Source organism: Anser cygnoides, chromosome 5 (assembly GCF_040182565.1).
Source record: "Anser cygnoides isolate HZ-2024a breed goose chromosome 5, Taihu_goose_T2T_genome, whole genome shotgun sequence".
Classification (NCBI taxonomy): Eukaryota; Metazoa; Chordata; class Aves; order Anseriformes; family Anatidae; genus Anser; species Anser cygnoides.
In genome coordinates this window covers 59,394,613-59,415,136 of record NC_089877.1, presented here as the reverse complement: position 1 = coordinate 59,415,136, position 20,524 = coordinate 59,394,613, and the positions used below count along the sequence as shown (strand labels likewise).

General features: G+C 41.5%; 1 protein-coding gene and 1 long non-coding RNA gene across 2 annotated transcripts in view; one reads left to right on the top strand and one right to left on the bottom strand.

The window, feature by feature from the left end:
• SYNE2 (spectrin repeat containing nuclear envelope protein 2) overlaps window positions 1-20,524 on the top strand; it is a 182,192-nt gene that overhangs the window by 9,762 nt on the left and 151,906 nt on the right. The window contains 8 exon segments of the mRNA XM_066998468.1: window positions 4,073-4,188; window positions 14,995-15,056; window positions 16,004-16,099; window positions 16,359-16,436; window positions 16,528-16,620; window positions 17,893-18,074; window positions 19,032-19,228; window positions 19,707-19,804. Coding sequence (XP_066854569.1) covers window positions 4,110-4,188; window positions 14,995-15,056; window positions 16,004-16,099; window positions 16,359-16,436; window positions 16,528-16,620; window positions 17,893-18,074; window positions 19,032-19,228; window positions 19,707-19,804 — 885 coding nt within the window. The 5' untranslated portion in view covers window positions 4,073-4,109.
• On the bottom strand, window positions 6,350-13,195 carry LOC106037219 (uncharacterized). The gene is made up of 3 exons (XR_001207874.3): window positions 12,904-13,195; window positions 6,741-6,825; window positions 6,350-6,486 (listed from the first exon to the last, which is right to left on the bottom strand). It is a non-coding gene; the product is annotated as an uncharacterized lncRNA (long non-coding RNA).

Genomic DNA, 20,524 nt, shown 5'->3' with positions numbered 1-20,524 from the left:
GAACCTCTGGAAGTCATCTGGTCCAACATCCCCTGCTCAAAGCATTAATGCTTTAAATTTAAAATATTTTCTTCTTTAAAACCTGAAAACTTTATTAACTTTTACCAATTTAATGTCCAGAGATCTGAACTAATATTGGGGTCCTATCACATTAAGTTCCATATGAGGACATAAAAGGATGTAAAGTCAACTATGTGGTTGCTGTAGCTGGCAAGGTATGAGGACAGAGGAGGAATGGTCACAGTAAGGTTAAAATTGCATTATTTTTTTTTCCTGAAACTTCCATCGATGCTGTTCATGGCTCTTGCATCTTTTCCTATTATCATAGAGGAATTTTCATGCCAGATCCCATTCCTTTTCTCTGGACTATTCTCCCAATGACTTTAGTATTAAGCAAGGCAGGTGAACATGATTTGGCTCTGCCTATGTCACCATCTCAGATCTGGATGCATTAAACATACGTGTGTTTTCGCTGTTGGTGATTTTGTGCTGCATTGCGTGCCTTTAAAAGAAAACCCTTAAGCAGTGTTTACTTGAAAATAAGGTTAAAAATGAGAGTAAACTTATGTTAAAGAGAAAGAGAACATGCATTGTAACTGATATTGAGTGCATGCTCCAGAGCTGCAGGGGCTGGTTCACGGTTTTGGGACTTGCTTCTAGTTTATGCTGGTGTGTCAGTGTCTGTGCTTCTAGTCCTATCACTCTTCCTTTACATGGGCACCCAATCCGAGTTATAACCTTATGTGGTGGTTTTACCCAGCGGGGCAGCTGAGATCCACCACAGCCGCTCTCTCACTCCCCCTCCTCAAAGGGAAAGGGGGAGAAAATACGATGGAAAAGATTCAAGGGTTGAGATAAAGATAAGGGAGATTGATCACCAGCTCGTCACGGGCAAAACAGACTCAGCATAGGGAGATTAATGTAATTTATTGCCTATTACTAACAAGCTAGAGCAGTGAGAAACTAAAAACAAACTAAAGACACCTTCCTCCCATCCACCTTCTACCTCCTCTCCCCAAAGCGATGCAGGGGAACAGGAAATGGGGGCTGCGGTCAGTCCCTGACACTTCATCTCCATCGCTCCCTCACGGAGCTCTTCAAGAACTGCCCCCACACAGCTCCGTACCACGGGGTCCATCCCCCAGGAGCAAACTGCTCCAGCACGGGTCCCCCACGGGCGGCAGCTCCCCCCAGACCCCCTGCTCCTGCGTGGGCTCCTCTCCACGGGCTGCAGCTCCGGCCCGGGGCCTGCTCCTGCGGGGGCTCTCCATGGGCCGCAGCCTCCTCCAGGCCACATCCACCTGCTCCACCGGGGGCTCCTCCCCGGGCTGCAGCGTGGAGATCTGCTCCGTGTGGGAACCATGGGTGCAGGGGGACAGCCTGCTCCACCAGGGGCCTCTTCACAGGCCGCAGGGGAACTGCTGCTTTGTGCCTGGAGCAGCCCCTTGCCCTCCTGCTGCACTGACCCTGGGGGCTGCAGGGCTGCTTCTCACCCCTCACTCTTTTTTTATTTTTTTCCCTTTCTTAAATCTGCTCTCACAGAGGCTCAAACAGCATCACTTATTGGCTTGGCTTTTGCCAGCAGCAGGTCCCTTTTGGAGCTGGCTGAAACTGACCCTTATCTAACTTGTGGCAGCTTCTGGATTCTTCTCACAAAGGCCACCCTGCAGCCCCCTGCTACCAAAACCTTGCCAAATAAACCCGAAACACCCTAGGTCCAAATTCAGTCAGGCTCATTGCTTTCACTTGTGGATTCATTGTTGCCCGGCTTTTCTATTTCTTAGATATTTCTGAAGGTCTACACTTTGTCACTGGAAAATTTACGGCAGAGGGAATGCGGGTAACTGCCTGTGCCCTGGGAGCAAACAGCAACAGGTCTGATGGTGCGGTTTGGCTTTTGCTTACATACCCTCCGTTTGGCTCTTTCTGCTTACTTAGTAGCCTTCTAGGTGGCAATCACAAAATCAAATTCAAGACATACAGTGATAACCACAAAATAATAGGGCTGCCTGACATTTTGCATTTTTAGGATTTGGTTTTGTGTTGCTTGATCTTGAGAGGCAAAGGAAGGAGTTTCCCAGGAAAGACTGCGTAGCCTTGGGCATAGGCAGTGCTGCTGGGAGAACTGGATTCTTGTCCAACACCTACCCTTGAGTTCGTGTGAGATGCTAGCTTTGGCGCTTAAACCCCAACTTTTATCAGTGGCAGCTAACTGTGCTCTTTTTTCTGGTTGTCTGACTTGAGACTCATAGCTTGGGAACAGAAGACTTCTGAGAGATCTCCATGACTGCGAGTACCAGTGTCCTTTAATAAAAGCAATCACATTATGTTGTCCATTTCTGAACTATTCCGATTTTAAAATCACGTAAGGCCTTTGTGGCAGTTGCATGTGTTGGGAGCCTTTGTTAGAACCCAGTATTTAGTAATCTTCTTCCGATTTCCATCCTAACCTCAAGGCATGATTTATTTATACCGTTTTGTTCTTGTGCCTGCCAGAAATTAAGAAGTCCTTTTCCTCCACTTCTTGCTAGGCTAAGCAAGCCAAACTCTTCTAAACTATTTTTATCTTTTTCTCTGATAATCTAGATAGCTCCTATCTTTACCTACCCCAGCTAGATTTCCCTTTTCTGTATCTGGTGGCTTGAATTTTACTCTTAAGTTAGTGATGACTTGCAGAAACAGTGGGTATCCACAGATGGAATCAGTACTTTGCACATATGAAATAGCATCTATTTCACTGGAAAACCAGAGTCAAATTAGCAAATTTTTCCCCTTTATTCTCTCTGTACCTTTGCTTGTCATTGATAAAATGTGGGCAATAACCCCTGATTCTGTAGGTGCTGTAAACGTGAATTGACTGATGTTTGTGAAGCGTGCAGATACTGTGGTGATGAATGCCACAGAGAATCTTGTGAGGAACTTAACAATCCTGTCATCAAAGCAGCTCTTGAATAAAGCACAAGGATGTGCATTGTTCAGGAAGAGGAAAACAAAGCACTGAATAGCTCCTCATTAAATGAGTGGTGTTCCTTCTGTGCAGGGAGTGAGGAAAAATAGTATACAGTGGAGTAACCAGAGACTGCATCATGAATCATATGCACAAGGGACTGAATGAAAATTTCACTGGCATTCTTTAATGTTGTATTTCTTCACTCATCTATTCACACCCTGTATTTTGATGTATGAATGAATTGCTAGCATCTGGTGTATTAATCCTAGTACTTCTGATGGAAAGGGTATAGGTTTTTAGGTAACAAAGCTTGTTTAAGTTGAGCCCTTATTTAATTTTCCGCTTTATTAATTTTTGAACTTGTTTAAAGTTCTTCATAAAAAAAAAAGAGCCTCTAGTTCAGTATCCTACAGTGGTAAATTGAACAATATTACTACTGCAGTAACAGAAATGTTGTTATACTTTTAAGAAGGACAGAGCGTATCATTCACAGAAATTGCGTTGGAGATAGGGAACGTATCCAGGAAGAGGAAAATAGAGAAGCTAGAAAAAAGACTCATTCGTAGGGGATGAGAAGTAACAAAAGTACCAGGTAGAGTCAGCAGTTGTGATTATCCACTTGTGTTAACTGCTGCTTCTTCATTTCAACTGAATCTTTGCAGATTCTGCATTCATTGCTTACATTCTGCAACAATCATCTGGGCAGGAAGAAAAGTACAAAGATTTAAGGAGAACCTTGGAGGTTTGTCAGTAGCAAATCTGCTGAAGGCACTGTGTGCCTTTGCCAATCTGGCTTTCTTAAAGAAAGTGACAAAGTTTGAATTCTCCTAATCATAGTGCTTTTGTTTTGATGGCTAGGTGTACTTAAGTTTGTGGTTTGTATTGTGGAGTATTGCTGGCCCCCATTAAAAATAAAGTGAGCAAGCCAAGGGACAAAATCTTTGATTCATGCAGTAGGAACATTACCACACTTTATTATGTGTGAGCTACAGAAACCAAGGGAAGAAAACCCCAAACAAAACCCATGTCTCTGTGTATGCCTTATGTTTGATATCAGCAATTTTAATGTAAAACTCTACTGGTTTATTTGTTTGTTTATTTATTTATTCTTTATAATTTCAGTTTGGAAATTGAGTGAAGAGTCTCCATAGGATTTAATATGGCATCAATGCAGTCATCTCCCTCAACAGAGGAGCAGGCTTCCTCCGAAATAGATGATCTCCATCTATCGCTGCAAGGTAAGTGACTGTAGTTTTCTGTGCCTTTTATAATGTGGAGTTTTGGTAAAACCTGTGACCATGCACAGGTTGAAGGAAATTCAGAGAAACCTGTTAAAATATAAAACTAGTGTTATGATCAGTGTAGTTTGTTCTTGTCAGCATTTCTTTTCTGATGTTCCTGTTTGGTGAAAAACATTTCAGCTCAGAAATGAAAGATTACAGCTCTCGTAGTACTTTCTCATGGTACTTTCAGAGCTGTTGCCTTTTTTGGTGCAGATGTTCTCACTGGTTCTTATGCTTTGTTACTCAGAATACATGTTACTGTAAACTGTTTTCAAGGGAATTGCCAGCATGAAAACATTTGTGGTATTTGATTAGTTTCCTTGTTTTCAATTAGCTGACAATTAGTTGGTTGCACTGAGCTGTCCTTAATGAGGCTATTAACTACGGTACAATTTCGTTTCATTTTTTTTTGTTTTATTTATTTTTCAGGCTTATTACTTTATCACATGCACATGTAGAAAGATAGCTTGTGGCCAAAACAAGCAGAAAATTTTTGTGGCTTCTAAACAAATTTCCTACAGGTCAAAGTCTTTCATCATTCATCCTTATTTGCAATGAGCTGTATCTTGTTTTTGCTTGCTTTCACTTACTGAGTGAAGCAAGCACTCACAAAGTGATTTTTAATTGTTCTATTTTAATGGCAGCTACCGGTACAGTTAAGAGCTAATCAGTGCATCAGAACTGGCTTATCGGATAGTCTGTCTGCATTTTCCTTAATCTCCTGTTTAATTTTATTCTATAAGAATTTCCTGGGAAGACTGATTTTGCTCTGAAGGTACTCATGAAAATATTCATGGAGGTTTTATCGGGGAGTCAAGTCTAGGCAGCAGGATGAGCACTGCTGGAAAGCCTGTTTTGAATGTGTTTAAAGCCTGGTTATTTTAGGATGGATGGGCTAAGTCATGTTTCCACAGAGCTATTTCCTTTTAGATCACTTTCAATGAAATGACTATGGTGCTTAGTTGAGAGTAAATATGTTTAAGACAGATGGTGCAAAAGAATATTCTTACAAGTCACTTACAATCCATATTTGCATTAATATTGTCATTGAAGCCATGTGTTTTGATGAGTGAGTGTTAACAGTGGTCTAAAGCCAAATGTCTTTAATGGTGAATTTTCTTCCATTTGTTTCAGTGTTATGTTTCCAGGAGAGCAAGCAAAAACTCCTAGCAGGAGCAAGACTGGCTGTAGCACCAAGCACAGACAGATGCACATTTCTTGTGCCTGTCAAACTCAGTTTTTGGTAGTCAAGAATTGCATTTGGAAAACACTGTCTAGTTTTAAGGCAGTAGATAACAAATTAGTTACTTGGGATTTTAGACAAAAGTTTTATTTTGAAATTATAATGCTATTTTCTGAAAAGTCAGATATGTTGTAGTGTTTTTTTGATCAAAATCTAAATTAAAAGAGCCCTGCTTATTAAAATCGAAATGACTAAATAATACTTCTATGCTGTAATAATTTGAGCTCCTAGACTATGCTGACATGAACACAGTGCAAATCTGGAGCCAAGCTGTGTGTGCTTGGACGCTGGAGAGATCCCTTATAAGTGGCATAAGCAATTTTTCTAATGACTGAAGATGCAACAAATGGTGCAGACACATCTGATGTATGGAGCAGTGATACTGCAGCATGTGTCTGGGTCAAACAGGCAAATGGAAATGCAGCTGTGATGAAGCACAGAAAACATGTTCCCTGACATGACATACAGAAACCATTAGTAAACTTACCTGCAGATCGATGGTAGAAAAGATCAAATAATAATAGGGTCACTCAATGAAAAGCTGTGCTTTTTTGTTTGTTGTTTTACACGATAAGAATCTTGGGATTAGATTTGTAAAGCAGACAGACTTTGATTATTGTAAATCGTCAGGTTCACCAGGACAAATGTCAGAGAAATGTCGGATTCATGAAAAGGCTGCTCTTATCTTGAAAAGCAGCTCACTTAGTGGGTGACTAAAGGTTTTTGTAATACTGGTTATGATCTGCTTCTCAAGTTGTTAGGTTATAACTTGAGAGTATATTCATTGTTGTATAATAGCATAACTGAAGTTATGTGTAAATAATTGACACAGGAGGAAAAAAGTAGGTATGAGTTTTAGTCTGGATTGCTCATATTTTATTCCACATTTCAATTCTTCAATCTTCTATTATTGCTGAATGGCATCTATGGGTGTTACCATGCTTGTCTGGCACATTCAGTGGATCTCGTCCTAATCAACCGTTCAGTTTTGTAATTGTGAAGTTACGCACCTAAAAATGTAACAAAATGGTTAGTTCTTTTTTTCTACTGTATGTAAAACCAAACACTTTGTTTAGGTAAGATCTGACTGTGATTTAGGTCAAAATCTTCTGTGAGGAGACCTGTGCACTTTTGGGAAGAAAAGGAAGGGAAGCGGGGAAGAACCACCACCTTAAAATAACTAATTAAGAGGTTACTTCTTAGTAGATCCAATTATGATACAAAGCCTATTAAATTAATGCCAGTGGCTTAAAATTGTACAAACCTGCTTTAGTGGGATTTCTGTTAGTGGGTTTTCAGGTAGAAGAGCGTTCAAGGATGAACATTCACTTTTCTTAATAGTGTTCAGCCTAAAAAACACAATAAAGACAGTCATGGAATAGAAGTAAAAATGCAATTTTGTTCTTAATGCATCTTTCTTTCCAGCTAAATATTTAAGGAGATGTAATGAAGCTTTAAAAACATGAAGAAAATAGGTGAAGAAATGAAAGCAATACGGTTTCTAATGTTCCCAACTCCAGACATTTCCAAATGATGATGGTAGTTGCAAAATCATGAGGCTGAAGTAAGAGCAGCAAGAGTATAAACCTTTATATATGTATCTTTAAAGATTTATGTATAGCTCTTTAATTTTTTTCCACTTTTCAAGATGATCTCAACAGCCAGAAGAGAAACAGTTACCCTCCTTCCTCCCTGCCAAGAAAACTGAAATTGCATGATGTCAGGACTTGGGCTCCTTTTTTCTGTTCTTTTTTTCCTTCCCTTTTTCCTAGATAATAAAATGAAATTAGAATAAGATCAACATTATTTGTGCCCTTTCCTTCAGCACCTTTCTGCTTTCTCCCAGTTTTCTGATGCAGCAGAACTTAGGGCAGCTGCAAAGCTGTTTCGTGTCCTTTCACAGCCACCTAACGGTACAGGCAAAAAGCTTGGAGCGGGATCCGCTCTGGGTGCCTTCTATGGGGAAATATTTAAGGGAAGGGTTGCTCCTTCCAGGCAGGCTGCAAACGTTTTGGTGAACAGAGGATGCTTTCCCCCTTTGTGGCGTGTCTTTGGAACCTGAAACCACTTTTTCTGTGGATACCGAGGGAGCAGGCAGGAGCTCAGGGGCTGGCTGGCCATGAGCACAGGAGTAGTGCAAGAGTCCTGTCCTGTCTCTCCTCCTCCCATAGCTTCCCCCAAAGACATGTCCAGCCTGGTGGTTGGCCTTCTCTAAATGGAAAAGGCACAGTTGGGGTCCAAAATTGTTTTCAGCTACCTGAAATGAGGAGAAACCTCTCCTTTGCTAAGACAAGGGCTTTTGGCATTTTGAGAGCCGTTGGAGATGTGATGACTGCTTTGCTGGCAAGCGTGATCATGGAGCTGCAGCGAGGGGACTGTGCAGCCACTGAGTGGCTACATCAGAAACTGAGCAAGTTTGTTCTGCTCTGGAGCAGGAGATATTTTTTGCTTTCAGGATTTAAATCTCTTTACCTGGGGGACGACGCAACCTTCACCTTCCCTCCCATGCACAAATCCTTTCCCTTTCCTGCCTGGGACAGCAAACAGACCCTAGGTGTGGCCTTTTCCACCGAGCCTGTGCAGAATGTTTTCCATTTTCTCTCCATACTTGCTGAGCTAATTCAGACACAAGAGTGTGTGTTTTAGCTCTCAGAGCCTGGGGCATGTACTTGCTTGACTGTTTGATTAATTGCAGGGGTCTTAATTTTTGGCTCTGCTTATTGACCTGTGTGCATGTTACTGTTTGTAACCCAAAGAATAACATAAGAAAGTGGCTGGTGAGACTGTTTTTGAAGAATGTTTAATGAGATAAGTAAATTATGCTATTCTCATGCAGTTAGGTCATACCCGTTACGAATGATCAAAAATCCATTTTCTCTTCAACTGAAATTAAATGCGGTGATATGTATGTATGGGTTTTACTGTGGAACTTGTAGATTTCACTTATCTCCAAGTAATTGACTTAAAGGAGGATCTCTCTCTGAGGCACGCTTAATTCTTCCAGAGGTCAGGGATACTAATAATTCTTATCCAACCTTTTCTTTTTTAATTTCATTCCAGCTTTATGCTTCATCTGTTGAGGCTGGTGAACACATTTGTTTGTTGCTTCTTGATGTTTTTTAAACCAGAATGATCAAAAAAGTCCATGCTTACAGTTTTTCAAGGGTTTTTACAAATCAAAAACCTCCCGTAGGAGCTGCACTGCAATTTACGCCCTGTTTATGCTGCCTGGGTGAGGAGCTGGTCTGCAGTTCCCATAACTGTGCGGCGTCACGGCATGTGACGGGGCTGATGGGACTGGAGAGGCAGCCAACACATGAGACTGGCTTGAAAAAAAACATCACTCATGGGTATTATTTTTGTCTGTTTATCATGCCTAATGAAAAAAATAGATGGCATTGTTGGGTAAATGTGTTCCCTGCTGGATAAATTTCAGTTTGTTAAAGGCATTGTTGGGTGCATAACTGGTTAAAAACTGGCATTGCAGTGACTAAGGAGTGGGTTGCTTCTGAGGCACCACTATAGGATGCTGAAGGTCACTTATGTTCAAGTCCCTGCTCCACCTTGAATTGCTTAAAAAAATGTTAGAAAAGCCACTTAAGCCCTTATCTGTAAAGGTATGTTGATATCTAAATGATGTGACTTATTTTCTTGAAGAATTTCACCTACAGCCTCCGCCTGTGCCCCCAAGTACTGCAGTGCCTCACTCCAGGGGCTGTTGTGGTAGTAAACACAGCGGTGACTCAGAGCTGCTCCAGGATCCTGGCAGTGAGAGGAACAAAAATATTTCAGAAAGCCAGGAGGGCAATATTCAGTTCGAACAGGCTTCCTGAGTTAGCAACACTTTCGATAAACTGGGTAACTTGCTTTCAAAAGGAAAAGGAGGTTGAAAGGAGATAACATAGAAAGGAAAGGTCCCACTTGCTGCACAGACACGTAGTAGTTAATTAGCTTATACAATATTTGGATTTCTAAAGATCCTTTTCTGTAGAAATATTTTCATCCCGTTCATTGGACTTCGGATAAGCCACTAAATCTTGAGGAAAAAAAATACCATGTTTGTTTTTAATTGCTTAACACCATGTCACAGAACATAAATGCTGGAAATAACTCTTTTTTCCCCTGCTTTCCTGTCTGCTGTAAATGAAGCTGTGTTACGGGGTGGAAGGGAAGAAACAGTGTAATGGGCTGGGGGTGAATTCCTCACCCTCTCTCCAGGCTGGCAAATACATAACAATCCTTCTGATAGTTCCTACCGTTTACTCAAGTACCTGCTGGGTGTTTTAGATCACAGTAGGAGTGGTGTTTGGGAGGAGCTCTCCAAGTTATTCCTGCTGGCCATCCTCTAGCTTATTTTGCTGAATCATCAGAGTGTGGAAATGGTTATTTTGGATGAAACTGAAATATATGCTCCAAAAAGATACCCCGGCTATCTATGGGCATTCAAGCTAGAGCTGGTTGAGCACAAGCTTTCTTACCCTGACACACATGGGTACTCCAGCTTCTGACCACCTTCTGATCTCCTGCTCCCATTGAGCTGTATTGCTTGATCCTATGGATGTAGCCTTGGGAGGCCTGAAGGGTGGAAGGAAGATGGAAAAATAGCATACACAAGTGGTAATTCCGTCCCTCAAAACAGAGATGGGAGGGTGACAGACAGAACTGTGTTCATTAATTTCAAATAATTGCTTGAGTTTAAAAGAAATAAGGCCATGCAGTTGTAAATGGTTCACTGGCAGTGAGGTACCAGTCCTCGTGATAGAAGAAAACCTCTGCTGTTTGTTGATGTTTTTTAACAGGCATGGATGGACAGGCTACATCTGCGGTGCCATGGTTTGCTTCCCCCAGCTTGCTGCTGAGGGAGAGGTAGCAGTTTCCTTGGAGTCATCTCCCAGGTCAGGAAAGAAGGCTTGAACGGCAGCTGTGGAGAGGAGGTTAATTTTAACTCTGGCATTTCTGTATCACTCTTAGAGGAAGGCTGAGAGTGAAACCATGGCTGGCAACATTTCTGCCTTCTCTTCTTCTTCCTCCTGGGAGAACTCAGCGCCGCTGCGGTCCCTGCTGCAGTCCCTGTCATGTCCCGTGCTCCAGCTCTTAACGATCAGCCTATTTTGTAGCACTGGCTGATAGCTTGTTACGGGATAAAACAGTCATTGTCCTGCAGAACCTATTGATTTTCAGCTAGTCTGTGTGACACACTTCTTCTATGTCATTCCTTTCTGAAGAGTTGTTCTGAAGATTAGCTTTAAAATGGGGAGTGAAATGTGATAGATTTTGGATGTTTTCAGATTAGCAGGTTCTTATTTTGTTCTCTCAGATCTACTTTGTGTCTTGGTGAGTTTTGGCCCAAAGTGAAGTAAATGATCAGGATTTTTTGATAGTTTTTCTATTCTGGGTCAATGATATCTTGTAAACTAGGACAAGATAAAACCAAGGTCACTTAGAGTCCTATAAAAAGGCCTGACAAAGAATCCATTCATCCTCATAAAAATAAAAATCCGTATTAATTAACCACGTGGTAGAGATAAGAATTTGAGACCTTGATTAAATCATTAGAGCCTCTGAGGAGTAAAGTCAGGGGGAGCTGGGAGGGGAAAATACACGCAGCCTGAAAATTGAAATAAAACCGCCTGCCGCTGTGCCAGAAACACATCTGTAATGAGCTGTGTTGTGTGGGCTAGTTGGAAAGAGAGGGACTGCTGCACTGCAGTCTGGGGAGGTATTGGCAGGCATTGAGTTTTGTTATTGATTCATGTGGATATATATTTTTATTTTGGTAGTGAAATAAGCCAGGCTTCAGCTGAGGCTGCCAGAAAGGCAGCTTGGTGTTTGCATTAAGCAGCGACTGTAGTTTATGGGGGTGTAAGTTGTGCTTAGGTGTGTGCAGCAAAATAACCGCTTTGTACTTTCACCACGTGAGACGTTTGCCTGAGAGCCGCCCGTGTGAATCAACACTTGCAGTATCTGGCCCACGTTTTGTAATGCGTCTGCATGCTGATATGGAGAGAGTCAACCAAAACAAGACCAAATATCCTCATCCTGATGGTCTTTCTATTACCAACCCCAAAAGCAAGTTCTCCAGATCAGTAGCAGCCTTTGGCAAGAGCTACAGCTGGAGAGTCACTGACGTCAGGCAAAGTATTTAATATTTGCTTTCTGCCTCTTTTCAAGTGCCAGAAATACCAGCCTTGCCTTCCTGATAAAACTGAGCGCAGCTACTCAATAATCACTCATTAGGTAATTGGAATGGCTCCCGCATGGGTATTCAACCAGAGGGTGTGGTTGGGTCCTGTGCTAACACGAATGCACTAACTCCGTGCTATTTATGTCCTGTAGGCTAGCATTGTGATGATGACTGGCCTGTGTGGCACTTTTGCAATAACTTTCTGTTTTCCAAACAACACTGAATTTCGAGATCGCATTTTTGTCCATGTCTTTAAGACTACCCTGATCTAATTGTTCACCACTATCTCCGTGTAATTTAGAAAGAAGCATAAAACAGTTGAGCAAGCAGGGCAAATCGACTGCTTCATGCTCCCTCAGGACTGTGGTGTTATAGATTAAAGGAGAAGTGTTAAAAGACATGTCAGCTCTGAGATGCACAACAGCACTTGATGTGTGCGATGCATGAATGTTTTTCTTGCTGTTCACCCACCTGGTGAGCCAGGAGGTCTTTGGGTCAGCTGGAAGGTTAGGAGCGGGATGCTGCCATCTTCTTCAGCAGCTCTCTCTGCTCTGCCAGCCGATGAAACTGTGAGTTCGCACACAGCCACACAGGCTGTCTCGGCTGATGCGAAGCCACCCAGGACTTGGGTTTGTCTTTGCCAAATTCCCTGAGCCTAATTAAACGTGTGGTGCTTCCCTGTAAGTGGCATTTCATTTTTATGGTCGGAGCAGTGATGGGTTTTTTATTTTTCCCACAAGGTGCTTGATGTATTTTGTATCTTTCATCCGTCCCGGCCTACACAAATACACGTATCTATTGCTGAGCAGTTTTGCACTTCTCTTAGAGTGTTAAACGTCCCTTCACATTAATATTTTGTGCAAGGGCATGGTTTTAGGGGTAGAAGAGGCTATTCAACCTCGCTCGATCCCCCCAGATTAGTTTCTTTTGCAAGCTGACTGCCTGTGCAGAGTCTCTTGTCGCCTGTCCGCCTCAGCGGGAGGCTTTACCTCAGCGTTCCCCACGACTCGCCAGTCCTCAGAGAGCTATAAGGTGAGGCTAGAGCTGCACCCAGGCCTGGCTTCTCACCATGGTGAGACACATAATGTCCTCTCATGTCTCCCCGACTGGGCAGTGGACTGGCATCCCACCACCCATCAGCACTGTGCTGACTGCAGCTCCCAAAGCCCCATCCTCTGCTCCTGGCTGCCCAGAGCAGCAGGGAGGGGCCTTGCACTTTCTCTCTGCTTTACATCTCTCCTACCAGTTACTCCTTGGTTCCTCGCTGCCTGAGGGGAAGGCTAGAGGCAAGCAGACAGGAGGGGCAGGAGCCATGCGTGGGGCAGCTGTGTGGCCATGCACAGAGGGGCCAGGCCAGGCGTCTGCCTCAGCTGCAGGGGAAGGGGACACATGGGTGGGCTGTGTGGCTGGCACAGGCTGAAGGTGGTGGCTTAAGCGACCTAAACATCGACTCCTGTACCAGTGTAAGCTTGCCCTCCCTCAGTTAACAGTCTATTTGATGTGCTTTCTAGTGTCTGTGTGAAACCAGTGCAGCCTTCTGGGTGTTTATTCAAATGGTAAGGGGGAAGGGAAGAGGGAGGAGACGACCGCCCTTCTGCAGCTCCAGGGAGGTCCCTGGGGCAGGCAGTGCTTTTTGGCCTGCTTTTTGAGCAGCCAACCCTAATGCTTACAGTCAAAGCTGATGCGGAAGGGGAGAGAAAAAGGAGGTTGTGTTCACGCGCAGAGCCACTGGGATGGCCGGTGCTGACGCGCTGTGGGTTGTGCAGGCAGCAGGGCCTGTGCAGCTCCTGGCTTAGCAGTGAGGGTAAAAAGCCTGTCATGTCTGTGGCCAACACCTGCCCTTACCTCAGGCTTGTGTGCACACTGACAGCAGGGACTTATGCTTTTCGTGATGATGGGGAAGGGCGTCTTTCTTGGGAGGGAATTGTGTGATGGTCAGGATGTGACTGGAGGCAGATAGTGGGGTGTGCTGGGTCTGACTGGGATGGAGTTAACTTTCCCTGCAGCAGCCCATACAGTGCTGTGCTCTGCACTTGTAGCTAGAACAGCACTGGTATCACTCCAGTGTTGTGTCTACTGCTGCACAATACTGGCCTTTGCTTTTTTTTTTCCTTTTTTTTTTTTTTTTTACTCCCTTTTCCCTTTAATTAAATCATCCTTATCTCAAACCTTGAGCTGTTTGTGTCATATTTTCTCCTCCTTCCTCTTTGGGGAGGGGGAGTGAGAGAGCGGCCATGGCGGAACTCGGCTGCCCACCTGAGTAAATCCACCACAGGGGGCTTGCCTGGTTGTGTGCTGCTCAGCCTTTGTGTTATCTGGGGAACGGGATGAGCAGCTTGATATCTGCAGTGAAGTGAAACCAGGCAAAGAAATCCCTTTTCTTTATCTCTGCCACCCACAAACCACAGAGAAAGGCTTCCCCCACTTCTGAATTCTAGCTTTGTGTGAGAAATGGTTTAAATATTCCAGTTTTATATTATCCAGAAACTAGGGCTTAAACAAAACTAGGGCTTTTTTTATCTCCCTTCACAACTGCATAACAGCCTACAGGACCTGGGTGATGAGCTGGATCTCTGAGTAGCCTGGTCACACTCTGTGTCCCATTTCATTGTTCTTCACAACTGCATAACAGCCTACAGGACCTGGGTGATGAGCTGGATCTCTGAGTAGCCTGGTCACACTCTGTGTCCCATTTCATTGTTCTTCACCAAAGCACAAGTTCAAGCACTTCCTTCCTACTCCCTCCTATTTTAAGGTCCCAGGTGCTCCTGTTTGGCCAGATTAATGATCTCTGTACTCAAGGGAGGACCCATCAGTGAAAGAAATGCTATTAGAGGGTATTTTTCCCTACGACATCCTAATATCTCTCTCCATCCCTTCAGTTAGCCAAGACATCTCATTGTATGGCTTCACCTACAGATGTGCATGTATCACCTAACCCTAGGATCCCTCCTGGTCTCATTACCCAGCCCCATGCACAGATTTTCTTGAGTTTCAAGAATGGTTGTTGTACTGATTGTTCTGAGTTTTTTAAGGAACAGTTAGGAATGAATGGAGTTATTCTAGATGGATTGCTCTGTAGGATGATGTGTTCACACCACTGTTCGCATTTGCTGAGATTTTTGCTGCATCCAGTAGATGTTGATGGTTGTAGAGATCCTTGTGTTATCGTCTCTGCAAACAAGAAAATATCACCACTAAAATAAGAGTTGAGGAAAGCTAATACTAAACTGTATCTAGTGTCATATCTGGAAGAAGAGATCGTAGATTTTTGGAAAAGAAAAACAAATAATTTTTTTTTGACTAACCATTTTTTCTTTTCTTTTTTCCACAGTGCAACGAGAGTGTACTCAGAAGAAAACCTTCACTACCTGGATAAATTCAATATTGTCAAAGGTAAGAATGGTATTCTTCAGGAAATACATGCTTTTTGCTTTTTTGTTTCGGATGTGCTCTGTGGAGATTAACATTTTTTGGAATAAACAAAATTAAAGATTTTAGGTAGTGTCTGGAAAAAGAAGCTCCTGGAAAGTATTTGTTTAATAGGTGTTACATCGGTAGTAGTCCAAAGACATTTTTAAGTGAGTGTTTGTAAGTAGATGACAGTATCTTTCTCACAGTGTAGAAACATCCTTTTGCTAGATTGTGGCACATGTCTCAGGGTTTTATGATGTTCTATATTTATGATTAGTTTTACTGTGTTTAGAGAATTATTTTTCTCTTATACAATCCAAGAACATGAGTTTAATGGGATGACCTGGGGGACTAATATCTATTAATACAGGCGGCCTGATATTCTGTATTCACAAAGCAGTTTGAGCAGCATATGCTGGGGCTCTGACTTGCTCAGGTAAAAAATCCTGGTTTGGTCTATACTTGAGCGGAAGCCATTGAGCTTGTGATAGTTTTATATTGTTTGCAGGTGTGTGAAAAGAGTGAGGATTTAGTTATTAAGCACTATAGTCAAACTTGTACTCAGGGTACATTGATTAGGAAGTCAAAAAATGAATTAACTGCTGCTCATAACTTTCCTTTTGTACAAAGTTACTGTTTTTTGCAACATACCTCCTCAAAAATACAATATATACTGGAAAATAGGGCCTAATATAACTCTTAGAAAACTCAGAGACAGGGCAAGACAGAGTAAGAAGCAAATGTAATAGTGGGTTAGAATGAGCAGGATATAGCTGATTAGATGCAGGATTTATATTTCAGCTTATTGTGAACAAAAAGATGCTAAACATTTTTTTAACAATAAAGTAGAACAATCTGCCATGTTCTATGGTGTGGTGAATTCAAAATGGCTAAAGATGGTGTGACCAGCTCTGAAATTTATTTTGCAGCACATACCTCCTTCTGTTATCTCAGACCTGTATACAGACATACAGCAAGGACATATGCTTTTGGATCTGTTGGAAGTGCTTTCAGGTCAACATCTGGTAAGGCAGAACAATAAAAATATTAACTCAATACTTTGTCAAACCCAGAAGAGAATTTTGGATATGCTAAGTTGTGAGATCATGAGCAATCCCTCTGGAGTCACAGAACTATTTGCAAGTAACTTAATCTTACATCATTGACACTGAAACACACTGAAAGAAGTTACTCTAGTCATTCATAAATCATTGCAAGACTTTCAAATGAAAATAAAATGAATTTTTACAGCTGAGATTGTAACAAATTCTTTTTGCTTCACAGCCACGGGAAAAAGGATTTAATACCTTTCAGTGCAGAAGCAACATAGAAAATGCCTTGACATTTTTAAGGAGCAAATCAGTGAGTATTAACTTAAAAATTCACAAGTAAAGCCCGCTTAGCTGGTGGAACATTTTCTTTGTTAACAATGGTCCTTTTTTTTCCCCACTAGCTCAAGCTCATAAATATTCATGTTGCTGACATTATTGAAGGAAAACCTTCCATTGTGCTTGGCCTAATTTGGACAATTATATTTCATTTTCATGTAAGTATTTCAGCAATGTAAGGGAATATTTCAGTAGAGGGAAAGAGCACAAAAATGTGTTAACACACATGGTTGCACAAAGAGATGAATTAGTACAAAGCAGATAATTTTCTGACATCTTGAAGTGACAACTCAGAGAAGAGATGCACCAGTTCATCTTGCCTGTGTCTCTGAGTGGCTTCTCCAATGCAATGATACCGTTACAGCTTGATGAACAACATCTAATTGAAAATGATAACATACTGAGATTTTTTTCAATAACTAGTTAAAAATGGGCTAAACTTTGCCTAGTATGTCTAAGACCTGTAATGATTAAGCTCTAAATAGAGCACCAAATAGAGCAAGTAGTGAAAAGTGGTTCACATCCACCTCCCTCAGGGGCAGACCCCTCTTCATTCAGTATTGGCTGTGCTCACAGTTCTTGCTATTGTAATTCTTGCTATTTGTTTTTTTTCAGTACCAGGTACCTGAAATAATATGAAAACTGTTGTAGTGATGTTTCTTATACAAGATACTGCACGTGCATCTTGCATGGCATGAAGTTATGGGGCGGAAGGGGAGGGAGTTTGAAAGCACAAAGCCTTGCTGGAATCCTGTTGTAGAACTGCAGAGAATGATGGAGCTAAACTGTCTTCTAGCGAGAGCCCCACAGTGAATTAACATAGGTGCACTGGGGATGAGCTGGTGACAGGGGCTAAGGAAGGAGTCAAGAAGCAAAGTTATTTGACTGTTGTAAATGTAGCCCACATTTTTCTTGGTAAGGGTGCTTTGGTGCTGGTGGTTCTTGTGCTGCACATGGCTCTATACATTATCTTTTTACCTAAGCCAAGCCTCTCTAACCAACTGTAGATCTCTGAGGCCAACTGATTAGGTTTTCCTGCACTCTGAGTGAGCAGGCAAAATCTTAACATGCCTAGTACAAGGCATGACAGCACAAAACACAGCTGCTGAGGGCTACTTTTACTGGTAGAAGTAGGAAAGTGCACTGACTGAGGAAGTGCCTTGATGCCAGTGCTGGTACCCACAGTATCCTGTGGATGTCTTGGGTGAATATTTACTGCCAAAAAATCAACTAATGATCCAGCATGAAATAATTCATCTTGAACAGATAAAATCTGGCAATGGTTGGGAAACCTGATCTGAGCTTTGGGTGCAGAGGATTGCTATTACAGCTGTAATAGAGTCCTTTCTGATTCTCTGTGGTTTACTGCCATTGCTGTCTTGCTAAGTTTTCACTGAAACCTGATTAAACTCTCCCATCATTCCTGATAGATTGAAGAACTTGCCAGGACACTTGCTTGCACTTACAATCAGCCTTCTCTTGATTGTTCAAATACCGTTGACTCTTCTCCAAAGGCAAGCAGATCAGCTAAAAAAAGTGCTAAAATTAAGGAACGGTGGAAGATCTCTGCTACAAAGGCTCTTTTGTTGTGGGCAAAAGATCAGTGTTCACTGTAAGTTCCGTCCAAGTCTTACAAATAGTGTGTTACGTTTTGTGTTTACTACTTTCCTCTAGATGTGGTATTTTTCCTTGCCTTTTTTTTAACATTACTTAATGACAGCTTAGCAGAAAGTGCTTTCAAATTTGTATGATGTTATCAGAACTTTTAGCATCAATCAGGCCCTAAATATTTTGACATGAGCCCTTTAAATGTAATGAAGTGAGGCTAATCCTACTAATAAAACACCGCAATGTAAATTGGTTTGTTTCGCTTTTCTCTTTTAGGGACTTACAGTTTCCTGTGCGATAAGTCTAGTAGAATGCTTACATGATTTGTTAGCTTTAATCCTTATGGTTGGCATTGGTTAACAAACTTTCAATAATTATTTATATTTTTTAAAAATGGAAATTGTAGCATTTCTAGGATTCCTACATCTCATGTGGAATGTGAGACAAACAGAATTACAAACGTTCTGTCAAAGCAGTGCACGACTGCCAAGAAGGATTCTAGTGAACATAACAGCATAACATCTATTGCAGCAACTTCAGTGCTTTGCTTATTTTTCCATTGTGTAGAATACGTTGTAGATTATAGAATGTGAGACAAGTGAGAGCAAAGGTGATATTCACAAAGGATATTGGAACAGTAAGGCTGTAGGTTCGGAATGCAATGTAGGATAGAAACACTCTAATTTTGCAAAAAAGTAATGTATATATTTTCTTTTTTGTATACTATATATATATAAAACTATACACACACACATGTATATATGGTTGCAGTGATTGGTAGTACTGGTCTGTATTGTTTTCTGACCTAACTTCTGCAGAAATTTAGTGGCAAGATTTTCTGTAACTCCTTGGATTTGTTTCTACCCCGTTTTACCAAATTTATCTTGTATTACTAAATTTGTGCTTAGGACATCTGAGTAAACTCCCTGTGACATTTTGTTTCTAATCTGTTTTGGGATAGGCATGGTTCTATCAGTGTGACTGATTTCAAGTCAAGCTGGAGAAGCGGACTGCCTTTTTTAGCTATCATCAATGCTTTAAGACCAGGTTTAGTTGATTTGGAGAAGGCAAAAGCTAGAAGTAATAAGGAAAACCTGGATGAGGCTTTCAGAATTGCAGAATTGGAGCTCAATATTCCACGACTTCTTGAACCTGAAGGTAAGTGATCTGCTTTTTTATGTCCTTGCTCTAAGGAGTGAGATTAATATAATCCTGCATGTGTTGACTTGTAATACAGGAAAAAGTAAGCCTGTGTTCAAGTTTGAAATGAAACATTGATCATTACCGTAATGCTCTAACTCTAATGTGGTTCTTTATTATATAATTTAGAGTGTACTTAGGATTTTTAGGATATTTGAATTGGCAGCATACACTGGAATAATATGTTGAAGAGAGAATATAAAACTTTCCCATTCATATGAGAAACTTGTTCATTAGCTCATCATGTTATATTGAAGTATTCCCAAGGAAAAAATGTTCATTACATATTAATTTCTGTCAGTGGTATGTTAACTGAGCTACTGCAAAATAAACATGTTTATGGTAATGTGTTTTAATAACTGCAATATAGTGTGTAATTATGTGATCAAGTCTAGAGGGCTGCATAATTATGTAAATGGCATATTGACTCTCATAGATATTGACATTACGAATCCGGATGAAAAATCAATCATGACGTACGTGGCTCAGTTTTTGCAGTACTCCAGAAATATGCCGGAGACTGAAGACATGCAGGTATGTCGTGAGGTTTATCACTGAGGCATTTTTTAATTAATGTGCATCATGAATGCTAAGAATAATGGTACTTTTTGTTGCCCGGCTTCTAACACGACTCAATAACAGTTGTCCTTCATGGCTGGGCCCTCTGATTCAGCCACTGACAGTGCTGAACTGGCTTGAACCTTCTGATGCTCCTGTAGGGTAGCTATCACTCAGTGTGATAGATTTTTGATGATACTGATGGAAATGCTGTGCAGACTGTTGGGTTTGTTTGTTTATTTGTTTGTTTTTTTCATTTAATTATTGAAGAGGACATTTTTAAGCCTGTCTGTCTTTGTGTGCGCTCTCAAGTGTGTATGTAAGTACTGGGGAGGAGACAGACGGATTTGCAAATGTACAGAACAACCAGCTTTAAATTTAATAGCTGAGAGCAGACAGAAGTCGTCACTCACAGACTGTGCTGGTTGGAAAAACAAGATGCCTGTTCTCTGTATATTCCTATTAGAATTTATATACTAATTGCCTATTGACGTATTTTCATACTGATAATCTCCTTTCGACAGGACTGCAATCAGTCTCTTCTTTTATTTAAGATGCGTTCATATATCCAGGAGCCAAGTTTAAAAATTTGGTCTTGTTTTATAATAGTGGCTGACCCAAAACTTGTTAGAGTCCCCAGGAAATATTATTTGTTTCTCATTAGCTTTGGATACCCAATATGTGTTATTTTATGGC